At 41.8% G+C, this 18467-nt stretch overlaps 1 protein-coding gene across 1 annotated transcript in view; it reads right to left on the bottom strand.

The window, feature by feature from the left end:
- Window positions 1-13437: 13437 nt before the first annotated feature.
- The window catches only part of LOC120398215 (carbonic anhydrase 3-like), a 29220-nt gene continuing 24190 nt past the window's right edge, over window positions 13438-18467 (bottom strand). The window contains exon 7 of the mRNA XM_039525409.1: window positions 13438-14616. Within this exon, the coding sequence (XP_039381343.1) occupies window positions 14497-14616 (120 nt within the window). The 3' untranslated portion in view covers window positions 13438-14496. The remainder of the gene's footprint in view (window positions 14617-18467) is intronic.

Below are 18467 nucleotides of genomic sequence, written 5' to 3'. Positions count from 1 at the left end.
ATTACAGCTCCAGGACTTGCCCATAGGTTAGGAGTTGATTTCTATTCCCAACCACTCCTGTGGTGTTCCATGCATAAAACCTCATGCAGTGGAGGGGGTGAATTTCACTCTTAAGGAGCACTAATGACTGAGTGTGCAAATCTTGATAGTGTCACATCATGAGGCTATAAATCTTTAAGTCACTGTTTGTTTCCCACCTAAGTTTCACTCTGAGTTCTGAGTTCAAAGTCTCAAGGCAAAATTCAGTCCAAATGGCCAAGTTTAAATTGGCTTTACATCAAATCCATTGGAAACCACCCACACTTATCATATCATTTTCATTCAGACTACAATGCCTGATCTGAACCATAAACTTTAGGGACCGTTGGAAACAGATATGGGTCCAAGCTTTACAACTCAGTGCTACCAGGCCTCAGCAGGTGACAGCTGAGGATGCCAAATTCAAGACAGACTGCTGAGAAATAGGGAAGACTCACCCCAAACTGGTGATTATTCTATCATTAGATTGTACCAAACCACTAACAAAAGTGAACTGTCTCACCACACTGGTTAACAAGAAGTCAAAAAGGCATTCCAGCCCTTGGTTCTCCACCCAGATACTGGACTTTATGATGAGCGGTTACTGAAAAACAGTTTAGTCAGTTATAGGGTCCGTCTAATCCCAAGGGACCTGCCACTTAACCAGAGCAATATATAACTCAGATCTTACCCAATACTCATGCTGATACCAGTCCTTTAGTAACTAAACTAAACAGGTGAATATTAAACTAAAGGTTTAATAATAAAAGAAAAGAAGAAGAGATTTATTAATGGTTAATGGATCATGGACATACAAATGATTGTAAAGTCCTTATATTAGGTTTGAAGCAGTGATGGAATAAACTGCTAGCCTGCAAAAGTCTCTCTGAAATTACCCAAAGAGATTGGGGGCCATCAGTCCTTGTTCAAAGCTTCCTTATTAGAAATCTAGTTCAGAGAAATGAAGCAGGAAATGAAGAAAAAACAGAGATGTCTCAGGTGCCTGTTTATAGCCTCTGCCATTTGCATGGAATGTTACTGTCTCAGACAAAGAGACAGGCCAGGTGCATGGAAAATTAGTGGCCCAAGATGGAGTCCGGGGTCCCATGAGCATATCACATATCCTTACATGGTTTGGTGACTCACAGAGGCAGTCTATGTCCATATTCTTTCTGAGGTGTCCACAGGAAAGGTTTACTGGGTGGGATGAATTTCTTCAATGGTCCATTGTGATCTGAATGTCCTTAATAGGCCATCAATACATAGCTCTCTGGCCCTAATGTAAATGCTATTGAGGGGGAGGGTGTTACTCAGGCCTACAACACATGTGTAAGATACCAGTACACAGCCAATATTCATAACTTCAGATACAAAGATGATACACACATATAAACAGAATAATCATACTTGGCAATTCATAACTTTTCTATTGAGACCGTACATGATATACTTTGTATAAGAATTGTTGCAATTATGTAACAGTGGTAAATGGTCATATTCAATCATACAGCATCACACTCAGGCCTATATATAAATTAGTCCAAGTTCATGTGAAAGGTTTGTGAACTTTTTACTAAACCTGGGGTGGGTTTTGAGACTGTAAGGTGATTTTTACAAACATTTCATAAAGCTGTACTCACGTCCCTACATAGCTTGGCAAAAGAATTGCTGTCTCCAGCTAATGCAATCTGTTCTTCATTTCATGTTCCCCCAGGCAAGTAATCTAAGCAGCCGTCTCACAGAAACCCTATTGATTAGCCTGTTTAGCCTCCTGCCTAGTAATATAATTATTATAGGAATTGTGAAGTCTGTTTTCTTACATTTGCTGTTGGATTACTACTGCATGACAGCTTCCACATTCCCAACAAATCCTTTAAGAGGCTGAATCATTGGACTAGCCACCTCAGCTTTTCAAGAAAAATAATATAGGCACAGGCCATAACAACAGATAATAAAGTGATCTTCAGTCACTCTTTAGGGACTAATCTGTCTCTGTCATTCTCTCGCTCCTATTTTTGCTGTTTGCTGTCTCTCATTCCTAGGCAACATAGTATCATTATTATTTGCCTAGTGTCAACATTGTGTTTGGTGCATTATACACAGAAAAGAATACAAGGTGCCTGCCCCAAAGAGAATACAGTACATATAAGGGGATGGAAGGCAACAATAATCAGTGTGCCTGAATGGTAGAGTTAAGTATGTCAGGTTAATTTCCTATTTTTGATTAGATCTGCCCCCCCCTTTACCCACTCCCCAACTATCACTTTTTAATTTGCCAAGTGAATTTAATTTTCCATTTTACACTGTTGGTTTCCCTTTTTGTGCTGCATTCAGCCCAGACAATGAAAATAGGCTCATCAGTGTCACTTTCTCCGTCTCCTGCCGAGGAGGATGTTTCAGTTTCAATATTTGGTTTCTGCATGGAAGTGTTGTTTAAAAAATAAATTGAGTCTACTGACATTTTTTAAAGGAAGCTTATCTATTGATGTTTGCTTTGGTTAACAATTTATATTTACATAGCCAAAGTTTTAAACCTAAATTGGTGATGCTCCTTTAAAGTAACTGCACACAAGTCTCAGAACACAAACAGTTTAGTTCCACAACTGCTATCCAGCCCACAAATGTTTTCCTCACTATCTGGAGTCTAAGAAAACTGTAGGACCAGATCTTTAGGTCTGGCCAAATACTTCTCAGTGCAGACCCTGATGGATGGAGACAAAGATGATTTATGCCACCTTTGTGATTTTTTAACCTTGGGGGCAGTTGATTTCTTGTTCAAGGCCTGACATAAATTAGAGCAGTCTCGGGGTTGCTCTAACCTATGCCATCTGCAATGGCTCCCTAGGGGTCATTCTGTTAGCCCAGGATTTCTGGAGCACAAGTTGCTCCAGCAACTCCCATTTGTGCCTTAATATATCTCCAGAATGTCCTCTACACTGGGAAGCTGCTGGTGGGATAACAGGAGACAAGATTTAGAGCATTGGTCCCCAACCTTTTTGTGACCAGTAGCACATTCATGTTTTCAGAACAGCGTGGCAGGCGCCAACAATTTTTCAAGGCTTATTTTGTATTTGTACATTAAATAATACAAAAAAATATTTAATATTAGCTAATATATGAATCCAGAGAGAGGAGAGAAACCGGAGAAAAGCCGCGAGGACAGAGAACACCGGTGCCCGCAGCCCTGGAGTACTCTGTCCCCAGCAGGTGCGGGGCCCCAGATTCTCTTCTTGCTGGGCACTAGGTGGGCCCCGCACCTGCCGGGGACCAAGAATACCAGTGTCTGCAGCCCCAGAGTTCTCTGTCCCCGGCAGGTGTGGGGCTGCGGCTTCTCTCCGGATTAAGCCGTGGCCCCGCACCTACCAGGGACCAAGAACACCGGTGCCCACAGTCTGCAGCCCCAGAGTTCTCTGTCCCTGGCAGGCGTGGGGCTGCAGCTTCTCTCCCCTGCTGGGAACTAGGCAGGTCCCGCACCTGCCGGGAACAGAGAACACCATGCCCGCAGTCTGAGTTCTCTGTCCCTGGCAGGTTCCCTGCTGGGCACTAGGCGGGCACACATAAGTGCCCTGGCAGGCGCCATGGCACCCACGGGCACCACGTTGGGGACCACTGATTTAGAGCTATCTATGTCAACTTTCTGCCTTTTCCCGATGCCAGTTTTTCCTATACTTTTGAAAGCTGAGTCCCCTTTAAGGAAAATTAAACCAATCAAGTGCTGCCTCCTTTAGTCTCATCATGTGATATTAAAGGCCTCCTGCTACACTCCACTCCTGTCTACCCCAGTCCTTCATATCCTCTTCCACTGCAGAAAACTGCTGCAGCTCTTCATAATATACTTTCTACTTGCTCATATGCTTTGATGAACAGTGAAACAACTAACCATCAACATTATTAAAATAGCATCATTGGCACCTAAGTCAATATCTCATATTCAAATGAATGGGATAGTTTGCTATTATTTCAGGCTCTCTGCAAACTCAGGCAGACATCACATAGCATTTGTTACACTTGTTCTATGTTTTCAAGTTTTTCTTCACAACAATAACAGATAGAGCCTTACTTTAAAAACATGAAAGCTTGAACTCTAATGAACAAGTGAGAAATCTATCTGTGATCCTCACACCAGGGGGGCATGCCCCACTCTTTGGAAAACACTATCCTATGCAATATGAACAGAGTGGGGTTGAGGATTTGGCACTTCATAGATTAGTTAGCGCTAGAGCTGGGTTGGTCTGATTTGATCTAATTGAATCTAATCTAAATCTAAGTCTGAATCTAAAGATAACCTGATCTAATCTGCATACTTCTAATACACCCATCACTGTAGTATCTAGATGCCAGATTTTGGCATTCCCCTAATATCGTCCAGAGCTTTTTGGATCCAGATTTTTTGTTCAGACACAACTATTATTTTCATCTATTATGTGGTATTTACAACATTTCTCACATGTGGAGCTTGAAGAGTTGCTATTTAGTAAGTATTAATAGCCATCAATCCTCTTAAAGATTCTGAAAGGATTACTATTATCTCAGGATTTATATATGTAACTGATCTGAGAACACAGATCATTGCAAAAAGTCCTGCAAAATTTACCAATAGCTGTACATTGTGCACCAAATTGTTTGCAATGCCAGATAACAAATGCAGCTAAATCATGTACAGCTGCCACCCATTCTGGATCAGAGCATTCAGAAAATTATTTTGTTCTTTACATTCTTTTTTCTATAATGGACTGTTCAGGATACAAACTGCTTCCCACAGCCAGTCTTGAGACCTGTACTGCTTATGTGAATGGAACTAATATTGAATTCAGAATGTTAGATAGCTGCAGCCCTCTGTGCAGACTGAGTCACTAATATTAATACATTACTTAAACAGGTGGGTTCACTACAATCTTTTCATCTCAGATTCCTTCTATACCTCTCCTTGTTACCTTCTTTCCCCTTGCCCTGTCTCCCTTCTCTTTCCATTTAGCTTAACCCCGCCTAACTAGACCAACCAACCCAACAATAAATAAATACAATAAATAAACTATCACAGCACTAGCATTATGTTTGCCAGCAGCACTTTGTTCATGCTGCTTATATGTTCTTCCCTTTCCCTCACCCTGGGTCTGTTTTGTCTATTAAGATTGTAAACTCTTTAGGGTAGGGACTGTCTGCTACCCTATGTTTGTACCATAACTAGCACACATTGTTAGTTGACCCTTAGGCACTACCATAATAAACATCATTATTATTAATAATGATTATTATTATTAATAATCATTGTTAATAATAACAATAAGAGCAACAAGGAAATGTAATTGACAATATTCTTGGGAGTAAGTTGTATGTCATCCAGGGCTCACTGTGCAATTCCAAGACTTACTTCAGAACTACTTCTTTCTAGGTTACTATTGAAATCTCAAGCTACTCCAGCTAGAGATTATGTTCACTTTGGTTCAATGAACATATTACCAGCGTTTAACAAATACAAATAAATAATAATGAATTTGCAACATGTTGCAATTCACTGAGATTGCCACATTTCAAGATCTGAATAGTGCTGTATACATTTCAAATTTAGATCTAAAACTGTAAAGTTGTAGATCTAAATTTAAAATGAGATTCAAGACTAAAACTTTGAATTTTCTGTTAGATCACCACGTAACTTTAACCATTTCTCTGTGCCTTTTACTAACAAACTCTGAAAAATGGTCTTCTCTGCTTACCTCAGCAAAAGCTTCTCTTAAAGTAACATCTGTCTCCTCTTTTAGGACAATACCAGGTAGCATCATTTTTAATCCCCTTTCTACCCCAGGACTATGGCCGTGTCTTGACAGGAGCTAAAGCAGTGAGATCAGTTAGCTCAGTAATGAGATATTTTCCCCTATCCCTCTAGGGCACTGGTTAAAAATCCAGCTCAGATGAGTAGTGACTGAACTATATTAACATTTGATGAGTTGATCTTAGTCCAGTTCTTGGTAATCACATGTCCACCTAAGCACAACTGACATCTTAGCTAGCAGGAGAACCAATCACTGAACTGTGCATGGAGCCTAAATTACCACCTAAGCATTGTGCTTGGTCAAGACTGAGACAGCAGACTGCAGGGACACTTGCCTCATCACTGCCTATGTGCTAGACCTGTTCTAAATACAGCATGCTACTATTTCTGTGATAGCATTATGACATCCCGGGGTGCAGTCCAGACCAGTGAATGGCTGTGTTACCACTTGCCGAACAACCTGGGGAGTCTTACAATGCTTTGCTGCGATAACTCCTAACTGGGGCTCCTCACAAGCAGCCAGACACCATGCAGGTCACACCCAGAGTATCTGTGTATAGTTACAGCCCTGGTCCTGCAGCTCTGACCCCAGCCGCCTGTCACCAAACACTTGCCCCATTCTGGCCTCCATCAGCCTTGGTTACTACTTGCAGGGTGAGCCCAACACACTCCCAGTCCTAGATTCCCTCCACCCCACCAAATGTATGTTCTGCATTGTCCACCCATCTTCTGGGCAGCCCAGATATATCAGGTCTGTTGCTCCTCTAAGGGGATCAATATACAGCAGGCTGCTACTTGAAATGGAGTTACCCAGACAATTCACAACACTGGGTTAGTTTTAATTCAAGAATAAAACAAGTTTATTTAACTACAAGGAGATATGTTTTAAGTGACTACAAGTATAAGGCACTAAAGTCAGAAATGGTTACAAGAGATAAAAAGCTTTTTAAATTTAACAAACTGGACTTGGTTCATGGTGAAGTCATTTACCACAGGTTTCCATCTCATTGCTGACCAGTTTTAGGTCAGGATCTGTTCTCAAAGCCCATAGAGACTTTCTTTTATCTTCTTAGGTGGAAAAGAGAGAGATGTATAGGGGAAGATGTATATTGGGATGTTTTTGCCCCTCACTTTTATTGTTCAGTTACCCTTTGAAATGCATTTTACCAAGGGTCACAATTAGCTAAAGTTCATTCAAGAAGTAAACAAGGTGACATGGTGTCTGGCAGTGAAAGAGGATGCATGGTTTCTTCTCACCTTTGTTTGCTGAAATGTAGATCTTCCTTGTCACCTGTCTTCCCTTTGCTATCTGAGGACCTTGTTTCCAATTTATATGTAAATCAAGGTAAACCCACATTGCTTAGTTTAGGACCTGTTTGACCAATCCTGCCTGATCGGGGCTACATGGATTTGAAAGTGTGCTATCAACATCATTCAAAGGGATCTCGTAACTTTATATAATGCCGCTACACACATTTCATCAAGTATCAGAGGGGTAGCCGTGTTAGTCTGGATCTGTAAAAAGCAACAGAGAGTCCTGTGGCACCTTTAAGACTAACAGTTAGTCTTAAAGGTGCCACAGGACTCTCTGTTGCTTTTTACATTTCATCATGATATTACTTATCAGTGAGTTATTAGTTTTCAAATGATACCTCACAAGGCATATTTTGTACAAAGCTTATTAGAATGGTGTGTAGCGTGTGAATACAGGGGTGCATTACCTCACAAGTGTCAATCCTACATAAACACTAAATTGTCTTTTATTTAAACTCCACCATTACATGAAGAAGAGTTTATATTGCACAAGTAGAACATGATTTCACTAACCTAATTAAGGAGGGATCAACAGTCCTTAATGAAAGACAAACACAAGAAGACCAAGTATCCTTTACTGTTAATCCTTTTATAAATAAACTTTATTGTGTGTGCAGGATTTGGCTCTGTAACAAACAAAACATTGGTTATAATACTTCTAATAGCAGAGACAGATTTAACATCTGAGGTTGAAACATCATCATGTTGACAGAGTATCTATCTGTCAACACTTCTTTTATATTACTATTTGTAGGGGGTGTGTGGCATTTCTATTCCTTTGGACTCAGCTAGGTCAATTAGATATAATCATTAACAAAATGGGTACAGATGATTAAGGTAGCAACATTCGCACATTAGATTTTACATCTTATTTCTAGCTCCAGACTATAATCCTGTTAATTTCTGAGTGACTAGCACTTTCGAGGATTTATCCTACTAACCATAAACTAGCTTCAAGTTCTCTCACAGTTCCCAATCACATGCTCTCCTAAATCTTGTCTCTCTCTCTAGGTCTCCTGCTCCTATGTTTTAGTTATCCTAAATCAAGTCTTTTTGAAGCCAAGTTCCTCAGAGTAACAAAGACTTTCCTGCAGCCTGTTGGTTTCTGTCTAGGTCCCATTGTCATTTCCAGGTCCATCAGTTTATCAGCCCAGGCTTTCTGGATGTCCTGCCCTGTGTTCTCTCTTCATGCTACAAGCTAGCAGACATAGCTCTTCCTGCAGGAATCAAGTCACTTCTCTGAATTCTCCCTGAAGCCAATTATTGTCTTCCTTCCTTAGGAAATCCCTCCACCCCAAGGAGTGAATAATCCCTACAGCCCCTTTGTCTCAATAGTCTCCTTCTAATCACAAACTTTTTGTATTTAAGATTTCTCAGCTGCTCTATCCTAGGATTTGATAAACACCCGATTAACATCAGCTTATGCTTTTTTCTTTTAATTTATCATAACTTCCCAGCTGTTTTACAGCCTCATTACTAGAAGTGTTTTTGAAGCTAGGAAGGATTTTTAAAATGTAAAGGGAGAAATGAGGCACAAACACCTACTGGCTTCTGAACTCCCTCCTTTAAAGAGAGATGCTCTTTCATAAGGCAAGAAAAGCAAATAAATTCACTCTTCCCAAGAGCCAATCCTGCTTTCAATTCCGTTATGCCCAAATTTAGACATCCCCACTCAGGCAAACAAAACCTTTAAAATTATAGTTTTTAAATACTGCACCTTATTCTTTTCTCCTTTATGTTGGTGTAAATCAGGAGTAACTGACAAAATCAGTGGAATTATACTGGTGTAAAACTAGTGTAAGGAAGATGGACTCAAACCCAATGGAAATACTCTGGTGTAAAACCAGTGTAAGTGCAAGCTCGGGTGGATGGGCCTTGGATCCAATCCAGTCAATTGTCTCCTCAGCTAACCAAAGAGCCCCTTCCCCCTTCTTAAAATGCTCCTGGCGCTCCTGACTCATTGCTCTGACAATGCTACCATCTGCTCCCCTCTCTGATGTACATTGACCCCAACGTTTATCCTTGGACCTAATCATCATGATCCATGTGCCTCTTCCCAGGTCAGGGTCTGAATCCATGGATTAATCCATTACTAGTGAGAGCACAATCAAATCAATTGTGTTGCTCTGAATTAAACTGGGTCACCCTGGATTTACAATGATCTAATCAGAATCTGGCCCAAAGAAGTGACTGGTGTAAATCAATGGAGAGTTTGGCTCCTGCTTAGACAAGGACAAGAAAAATCAATGATAGAGGAAGGTCAACCTATCATAGTGAAGCAGAAAGAATGTATGTATGGGGGGAAGGTAAGAGAGAGTGGGGCTGCAAAACTGATCAAATAAATCATCATATTATACAAAGATATACATTAAATACAATGAAGGAGAATATGTACATAGCCCCCACCCTGAAGTTGTATAGCCATGCAGCAATTTTTTTCTCATGACATGAAAACAACAGCCACTCAAACAACCTTAGGCTGCAATATAACCTTCACTCATATTCTTTCTGCCTGAGAGACACCATTGAATGAAACGAGCAGTGGAACATTTTCCCACTGGCTGCACTGAGGTAACATGAGGACAAGCTCTCTGATCATTGTGAATATTAGTGAAGAGGTCCCAATGAGCAATGTGGGGTGAATGCACTTCTCATCTCGTTAGCAGGGACTTCCTTCAGTTTAGACCAAATTTAGGTTAATCCATTACGTGCAAATTGGGTGTTGATTCACTTTTATTACTGAGGGCTGATAAACTGAGTCAGGACACAGAGATTATAGTAAATATTACGTGTCTTAAAGAAGTGATTCCTACACCATTTCAGGCTTCATCTTGATTCCTTATGCCACATTTGGGCCTATGCAGGTTCAGAGGAATGCAGATGAATTTGACACAGGTGGACCTGATTCCTTTGAATTTTTTAAAGCAAGGAAATACAGCAAAATGTACTGTGCACCATATATCCACCAAGCCTTGGAAGCTCAGAATAGCTGGCTGTGCACAGCCCTTCTATAGACCATTGAATGGTTATTTTTATTTGGCTTTTCAGCCTTTGCAACAGAAAATATACTGGCCTTGTACAGTTATGGGTTAACTCTTTCTGTTGACCAGGATTGAGATGTCAAATTTAAATCTCCTGCTGCCTCACATCCCTCATCTCACAGCATTCATTGCTCAGTTCTACCAATGCAATTTAGATTTTAATTTCTCTAAACTATGGAGCTGATTCTAATTTCCCTTACACAAATTTTATGGCTTCTGGGTGATATCCTGGCCCCACGTAATGAGGTCAGGACAAAACTCACATTTACTTCAGTGGGGCCAGGATTTCACCTTCTTACATCAGTGGAATCACTCCTGATTTACACTGGGGTAACTGATATCAAACTCAGGAGCTATGAGTCTTGTTAGGCATCATGCACATCTTACAGGATGGTGCTGTTTGGGTCATATAATAAATAATAATAAAAACACCAAACAAACTGTAGAATATACAATATATTTCTACATGAAACTTCCACATTTCCTATTTGCAAGCATCATTGCTAAGAATAATAGTGTGTCTTAAATTAAAATGCATTATAGTAACCGACATGTGCTACTATGCAGAGTATGGAAGGAAAATACTATTGTCAATGTCAGGTTAACTATTTGATCTTCTAAAGTCAGGTCCTCACCTCCCTTTTGTGGATTTCAATGCAATGTCTATCCCGCCATTCTGAGATGGAAACCCAATGCCAGCCTGAAAAAAAACAGTGCTACTGTTAAACAAGGGGCACAGAGAGAATTATACTATAATTTTATCTCATATACACGGTTCTCTCTGCCACCAGGATAATTTAGTGATTGATCCTGCATCACTTACATCAATAAGAGCTTGCCTATAGACTTCAGTGAAGGCAGGTTCAGCATATTAGTTCCTGTTCTTGTACTTTTGCTGCCATCTACAGGCCAATATGGGAAAACAACACGGTTGGGGACACCATTTTATAATTTCTCTCTCTCTCTCCCCCTCTGCAACCACTTTGGCACAAGCCATCAGACTTTGGGCTCTATCCTATTTTATTCTATTACATACATGTTTTGCATATCATATTAAACTGCACAGCTGAACAACACCAAAAAGGGTGCTCTTTTAAAACTTGTACTAAGTAAAACAATACTCACATGTACATATATAGAATCCAGTGTTGTTGTAGTTGCGTTGGTCCCAGGATATTAGAGAGACAAGGTGTGTGAGGTAATATCTTTTATTGGACCAACTTTTGCTGGTGAGAGAAGCTTTCGAGCTTACACAGAGCTCGTCTTCAGGTCTGGGAAACATACTGTGTGTCACAGCTAAATGCAAGGTGGAACAGATTGTTTAACATCAGTAGTTAACACATATTTCAAGGGAAAGACAAACAAGATTTGGTGGAAGGGCATTTGTAGGTTTGAAGACTCACTTTTTGATGCATGGGACAAGCTGCCAGTTTTGACTGGAGATAGGCGCCACCTTTTGAGGGGGCTGGAGAATGGGCTAAACTGAGGGAGTGGGGACAGGCTGAACTGGAGGGGTAGGTGACAGGCTGAAATGAGGGGACCTTGCTGTAATGGGATGAACTGATGGGGGTTCAAGGACAAGCTGAACTGGGGGCGGGAAGAGCTTTGGACCAGAGGGCAGCAAAATCACCTTACCCAAAAAATTTGGGAGAGTGGGCAACACAAATTGCTGCTGACGCTCACTGGGGATGGGCAGGGGGAGTTCAAAAATAAAAAGACAAGCCAACCCTCCCCCCAATATAATCTTTTAAAACAATTCTTGTGATTTTGGGGGGTCTGGCTCATGGTTTTTGAGTTGGCAGTACCACAAAATGCACAGAGAGACTTGATTTGTGATGGCAAATGATTCATGTTTGGGACCAGATCCATGACTACAACAGTATTAGAGGCCTCATCTCTGTCTGTTCTGCCATCAGTGCAGCCTTGTAATTGAGGGGAGGATGTGAGGAACAGACACTGCACTCAAACTCATGGTAAATAACTAGGAAGATTCCCTCTTTTACTGACTTTGATAAGGAACATTAAACTTGGAAACATGCATACTCTGTATGCATAGTACACATTTTATAACCTTCATAAGCATTTACTTCCTGAAAGAAAGGAATTATATGTATCAAATGTAATAACACATTTAAAATATACTATTAAGGCTGTCATACAAGCTACTAGGAAATTCTGAGTTAAAGAACTGGGCTTTTTTCTCAATAGCATGAATGAAGTAAGAACAGACTCATGTTATTCTTAAAATACTTTCTTGGCTTGTGTCCCACGCTAACACTGTTAAATGATTGCTTTTATATTGAATTGTTCACATACACAGATGTATTCTGGGCTAATAATGTGACAAAATATTCTGCATTAATCTATTACCTCTCCAGATGCGGGGTGTCAGGACAGAAAAATGAATTTTGCATTAGCACTAACGAGGGAAGTTCCAGACCTATTGGCTCCTATTGGGGACTTACTTGGAACTGGCCCAACTGGCTTTTCTCCCGGCTCATAGGAATCAGTTATGTGACTTTACTATTGCCTCCTTATAATTTATTACCTGACTTTTTTAGACCTCAACAGGACTTGTTTTGACTGACTGAATATCATTCTATGTCTTCAGGGAAGAGAAGCTATTCATTCCATTCTTAAAAAGTCAGGCTTGTGTGCTGTAAAGTGTGGAGGTGAAGCAGAGGTTAAAAGGAAAATTCAGAGTGATCCAACAGCTCATCTAGTTCTATCATGCGTTTCGTTGTAGGAAACTAGAGTTCATGTGAAATTTAGGGTCAAATGGCATCATCATCATTAGACATGAGCCAGGTCAGTTTAGAAAAGTTCAAGCAGAATACTTCTGAATATATGGGTTTTGGTAGGATCAAGGATAGTACATGATCAAATGAGAAGTAAATAATATTAGGAATGAGGATTTTCTTGAAGCAGAGACACACAAGTAACATCAGAGTGGGGGAAAGTGTCAATTAGCAGATGCTATGATGAAATACCATATTTTAAAGATGCTGTTTCCTTGGAGTCACACACACACACACACACACACACACACACACACACACACACACACACACACACACACACACACACACACACAAAACATGACAGTATGTTGCAGTACAAACAGCCAGGGTTAGGTACTACAGTCTTATCCATCCCTAATTTATACAGAAATGTATTAGGAGGACATTGACAAGTATTTTTGTCTGTTGCTTTTTCCTGTCACTCAAAATTAGAAATAAAACCCAAAACACCATTTTTTACAAAAGAGTTTTTATTAGTGTTGGTTCTCTTAAAGCAGAAATGCTATTACTTCAAGTGCAGTCATACAATACTCTTTTATTGCTCTTGCTACCATAAGTCCAACAGAGATACCTGCACACAAATCTCATTGACATCAGGATCAATTGCATAGGTTTATGAGGGCAGAATTTGGCCTTCAGACATGTAAGGACAATGGTACAGTAGAAAAAATGGGGACTAAATAACTCTTAAGATGCTAAAGGGTTTTCGACAGAATCTATTCACGTTCATCCACGGATAAGACCTACAATTGCAGGAAATTAAAGAAAACCCTGGGATTTCTTGAAATTCATTTCATTCCAGTTGCTTTAACATTAAAATTAATGTTGACCTTCTAACAAGAATAAGTCAATTGATACAATAATTAAAGTCGGAATTCTTCCCCACCCCCACAATGTAATACCCTTAATTTGATTTGACACCTTGATTTCAGTTTTCAAAATACAATTTTACAATATCAACTTTTCAGTTCATTAAAATCTTCACTCGCTTAATTATCACTGGAAATTTAATGAGTCTTTGTACTCTCCATATTTCTATATGAATACAAAGGAGAAAACACTGCCCTCCATTACACCTGGTATTCGCTATTGGATTATGCTAGTACCATTGACAGCAGAATTTGACACATGTTGTCCATTTTAAATTCAAATGACTCATTGTTTTTGTTAATTGGAAACCTCTTCGGTCTGAAAAAAGGCAAGCATTGAAGACCACAAGGTTAATGGAGAAATGCCTTTTTTAGCCATTAGTAACTATTCCATTTTTCTTCCTTAGAAATAGCCATATAAATACTACTGTTAAAGCTAACACAGTTATTATTGAGATCCAAACACAGATTCCATATTTTCATGTTAAGATTAGAATTTGCCTCAAGTAATTTTTGACATCTCAAAATTAGAGTTGGGGACCCATCACATTTCATTATGCGGAGTTTTGGACTGTGAAATGCTGATCTGCATCCAGAGAAAGAGCAGTAGAGGGAACAAAGCTAACTAGGCTTTGGGATATAGGCATTGCCTCATGCAAAGACACCCAGTTTCAGCATAGATTTCATTGGAACGAGGCTCTCACCATCCTGAAATGCCGAGGCTGAGGAGGGCGCCAGTTATCCAGCATGGGGCGAGCAGGTTCTGTGTCAGCATTGATGGAAAGGCTACGGAGCTTTGCCATCTGCAAAGAAGCAAAATAACAATGTCAATATGGAATTTACTTGGGGCAAATCCAGGTTCTAATGTCTAGACCAACTACTGTGGCTGGGTCAAGCACTGGCCTACTCATGACCTGTCTCCACAAACCCTCAAACTAAGGAGCTTGGTTATGTGCAAGTGGTAGCAGCCCTTGCCTGCCCCTTGCACGGTGGAGCTTCAATAACATTTATTTGCTGTGACGTTACTTTTCATGATCAAGGAGGCAAGGGAAAGAGTATATAGGGTGACATGAGCCAGGATGACACCTGGTCTTCAGAACAGTTACTTTATATCTTCAAAGGGCAATGAAAAGTGCATCAACTGTATTATGAATCTGAAACACAATAACAAATCCATCATGAACTAGAAGGCTCGCTGTATATTGCATTCACAGTTTCATAGAGCTTAAGGCCAGAAGGGAATGCTAGATCATCTTGTCTGACCTCCTGTATATACAAGCCATTAAAGTTTATCCAGATCCCACTATAAAAGCCTAAAGACTATAGGTAGACTAAAGCATTTCTGTCTTCTAGAGACTAAACTATGTACCATCAGCAGACAACTGGAGAGATCAAGATGTCACCAATGCTGCTACAATGGCAGGGAATTAATTAGGTGAGATATGCACAGATGATCCCATCAGGAAAATCATATTCCATGCTGCAAAAGAAGGCAAACTCTTCCCTCCATTCTCCAAAGTCCCTGCCAATCTGATCTGGGGGGAAATTCTTTCCCAGCCACAAATGTGGTGTTCAGTATGACCCTGGGCATGTGAGCTAGGCACATCAGCCAGACATCTAGAAAAAGTACTCCCTGTACCATCTCAGAGCACTGGTCCACCATGTTTACAACTTCAATAAGATGAATAATTTCAGCTCCTTAAGCCTCACAACATAAGGCTTGTTTTCCAGCCCCAGGATCAATCAGAATATAAGAACTGCTTATTTGGCTGGAGAGGAAGTAAGAGGGGTTTAGCAAGGTTTTGTTGCTAGAACTTCTAGTGAAGGAATGTAAAAACCGGTTACCTACCTTTCCTAACTGTTGTTCTTTGAGATGTGTTGCTTATGTCCATTCCAAGTAGGTGTGTGTGTGCCACACGCACAGTCGGAAGGTTTTTTCCCCCTAGCAGTACCCAAAGAATCCGCTGTGGAGCCCCCTGGAATTGTGTCTTCATGGTGGTGTATACAGGTCCCTGCTGACCTGCCGCCTCTTCAGTTCCTTCTTGCTGGATACTCTGACAGAGGGGAAGGCAGGTGGGTCTTGGAATGGACATGAGAAACACGTCTCAAAGAACAACAGATACAAAAGCTGGGTAACTGTTTTTAATTCTTCGAGTGATTGCTCATGTCGATTCCAAGTAGGTGACTCCCAAGCAGTCCCTTGGAGGAGGGGTCGGAGTTCACAGAGTCGCAGACTGCAGTACCACTCTGCCAAACACAGCATCTTCTCTAGCCTGCTGTGTAATGGCGTAGTGTGATGTAAAGGTGTGAATAGATGACCACGTCGCCACCCTGCAGATGTCCTGAATAGGGACCTGCGCCAGGAATGCAGATGAAGCTTGCACTCTTGTGGAGTATGCTGTTAGCACTAGGGCTGGTATCTTTGCTAGGTCATAGCATGGCTTGATACAGGCCATGATCCAGGAAGAGATCCTTTGGGAAACTGGAAGACCTTTCATTCACTCAGCAATGGGGATGAAGAGCTGTGTCGACTTTCTAAATGGCTTTGTCCGCTCAATGTAACAAGCTAACACCCGTCTGACATCCAGGGAATGGAGCATGCATTCCCTACCATTAGCATGAGGCTTAGGGCAGAACACTGGAAGAAAGATGTCCTGATTTGTGTGAAATTGCGAAACTACCTTCAGAAGGAATGCTGGGTGCAGCAGCAACTGCACCTTATCCTTATAAAACACAGTGTAAGGGGGCTCGGACGTTGGGGCCTTGAGCTCAGACATCCTTGTGGCCGATGTTATAGCCACTAGAAACGCCACCTTCCAAGAAAGGTAAAGTAGAGAGCACATTTCTAGGGGCTCAAAAGGAGAGGCCCATCAGCCTTGAGAGCACCAGATTAAGATCCCATGGAGGAATTGGCTGCCGTACCTGACGGTACAGCCTGTCTAGCCCCTTGAGGAAGTGGCCAACGATGGAGTTACCAAATACTGACTGCCCAGCTGAGCCGGGATGGAAAGCTGAAATAGCGGATGGGTGCACCTTGATTGATGACACTGCCAGACCTTGCTATTGCAGGTGAAGTCGATAGTCTAGGGAACCAATGACTGTAAAGGAGGAGTGCTCTTCTGTAGAGACCAAATAGAGAATCTCTTCCACTTAGCCAGATAAGTGGCATGAGTGGAGGCTTTCCTACTGCCAAGGAGGACCTCCCTAACTGGGTCTGAGCACGCGAACTCTCATGAGTTCAGCCATGGAGTTTCCATGCTGTGAGGTAGAGAGACTCCAGGTTGGGATGCTGAAGGCAGCCATGGTCCTGTATGATCAAGTCCAAAATCATGGGCAGGGCTATAGGCGTGTCCGCCAATAGGTCTAGCAGTGTGGTGAACCATTGGTACTATGAGGATCAAGGATGCTTTCTCCAGTTGGACCTTGAGGAGGATCTTGTGTACAAGTGGGAAAGGTGGGCATGTGTACAGCAGGCTCCCCTTCCATGAGAGGAGCCCATCTGCGAACGAGCCCAGACTGTGATTCAGAAAGGAGAAAATTGCTGACACTTCCTGTTGCTTTGTGTCGCAAACAGGGCTATCTGGGGAGATCCCCACCTTTGGAAGATGTTGATCACCATGTCTGGGAGGAGAGACCATTTGTGGCCGTGAAAAGACCTGCTGAGGTGATTGGCCAGTTCGTTTTGTGAGCCTGGAAGTTACAATGCCTCCAAGTGTATCAAATGGTCGATGCAGAAATCCCACAGCCTGAGGGATTCTTCCACAACCCTGTCTGTTTATATAGAACATCACTATGGTATTGTCTGTCAGTACCAATACACATCTCCCTGTAGATGGGTTTGAAATGTCTGGCAAGTGAGGCACACCACACACAGCTCCCTCACATTGATGTGCAGTGAAAGTTCTGCCTGGGACTATAGCCCTTGAGTCCTGAGTCTGCCTAGGTGCGCTCCCCATCCCATCGCCGACGCATCTGTGACTAGTGACGGCGAGGGCTGAGGGCTGGAGAAAGGTATGCCCGCACAGACTGTCTGTGGATTGAGCCACCACTGGAGGGACTCGAGGACCTGAGGAGTGATTGTAACCAGTCTGTCTAAGTGGTCTTGGTTTGGCCTGTACAGTCGGGCTAGCCACGCCTGAAGGGGACGGAGCCTCCATATGCCCAAGCAGTTTTAGGCAATTTCTTGCCATCATCGGGGGGAACCTTTTGAGATCCTCTATGATGGCGCTCATGGGAAGGAAACAAGATTCCGGAAGAAAGGCACTGGCCTGAGTGGAGTCCAAGAAGGCACCGATGAATTCTATCCTTTGAGTGGGAATTATGGTTGACTTCGCCATGTCCAGGATGAGGCCAAGCTGGAGAAATGTCGTGCGCATCAGGCTCACATGGTCCTCCACTTGGGCCCAAGAGTGGCCCTTGATTAGACAGCCATCCAGATACAGGAATACCTGCACCTGCCGCTTCTTTAGGAAAGCTGACACAACCACCATGCACTTGGTGAACACCTGAGGGGCTGCCGAGAGGTCAAAGGGAAGGACCGTGAACTGATAATGGATGTTGTTGACTATGAACAGTAGGAACTGTCTGTGGGATGGGATTATGGACATGTGGAAGTACACGTCCTTCAAGTCAAGGGCAACATACCAGTCCCCCA

Source organism: Mauremys reevesii, linkage group 2, assembly GCF_016161935.1.
Source record: "Mauremys reevesii isolate NIE-2019 linkage group 2, ASM1616193v1, whole genome shotgun sequence".
In the NCBI taxonomy this organism is placed as follows: domain Eukaryota; kingdom Metazoa; phylum Chordata; order Testudines; family Geoemydidae; genus Mauremys; species Mauremys reevesii.
The sequence above is the reverse complement of the archived record's forward strand: the minus strand, read 5'-3'. Positions and strand labels throughout refer to the sequence as shown.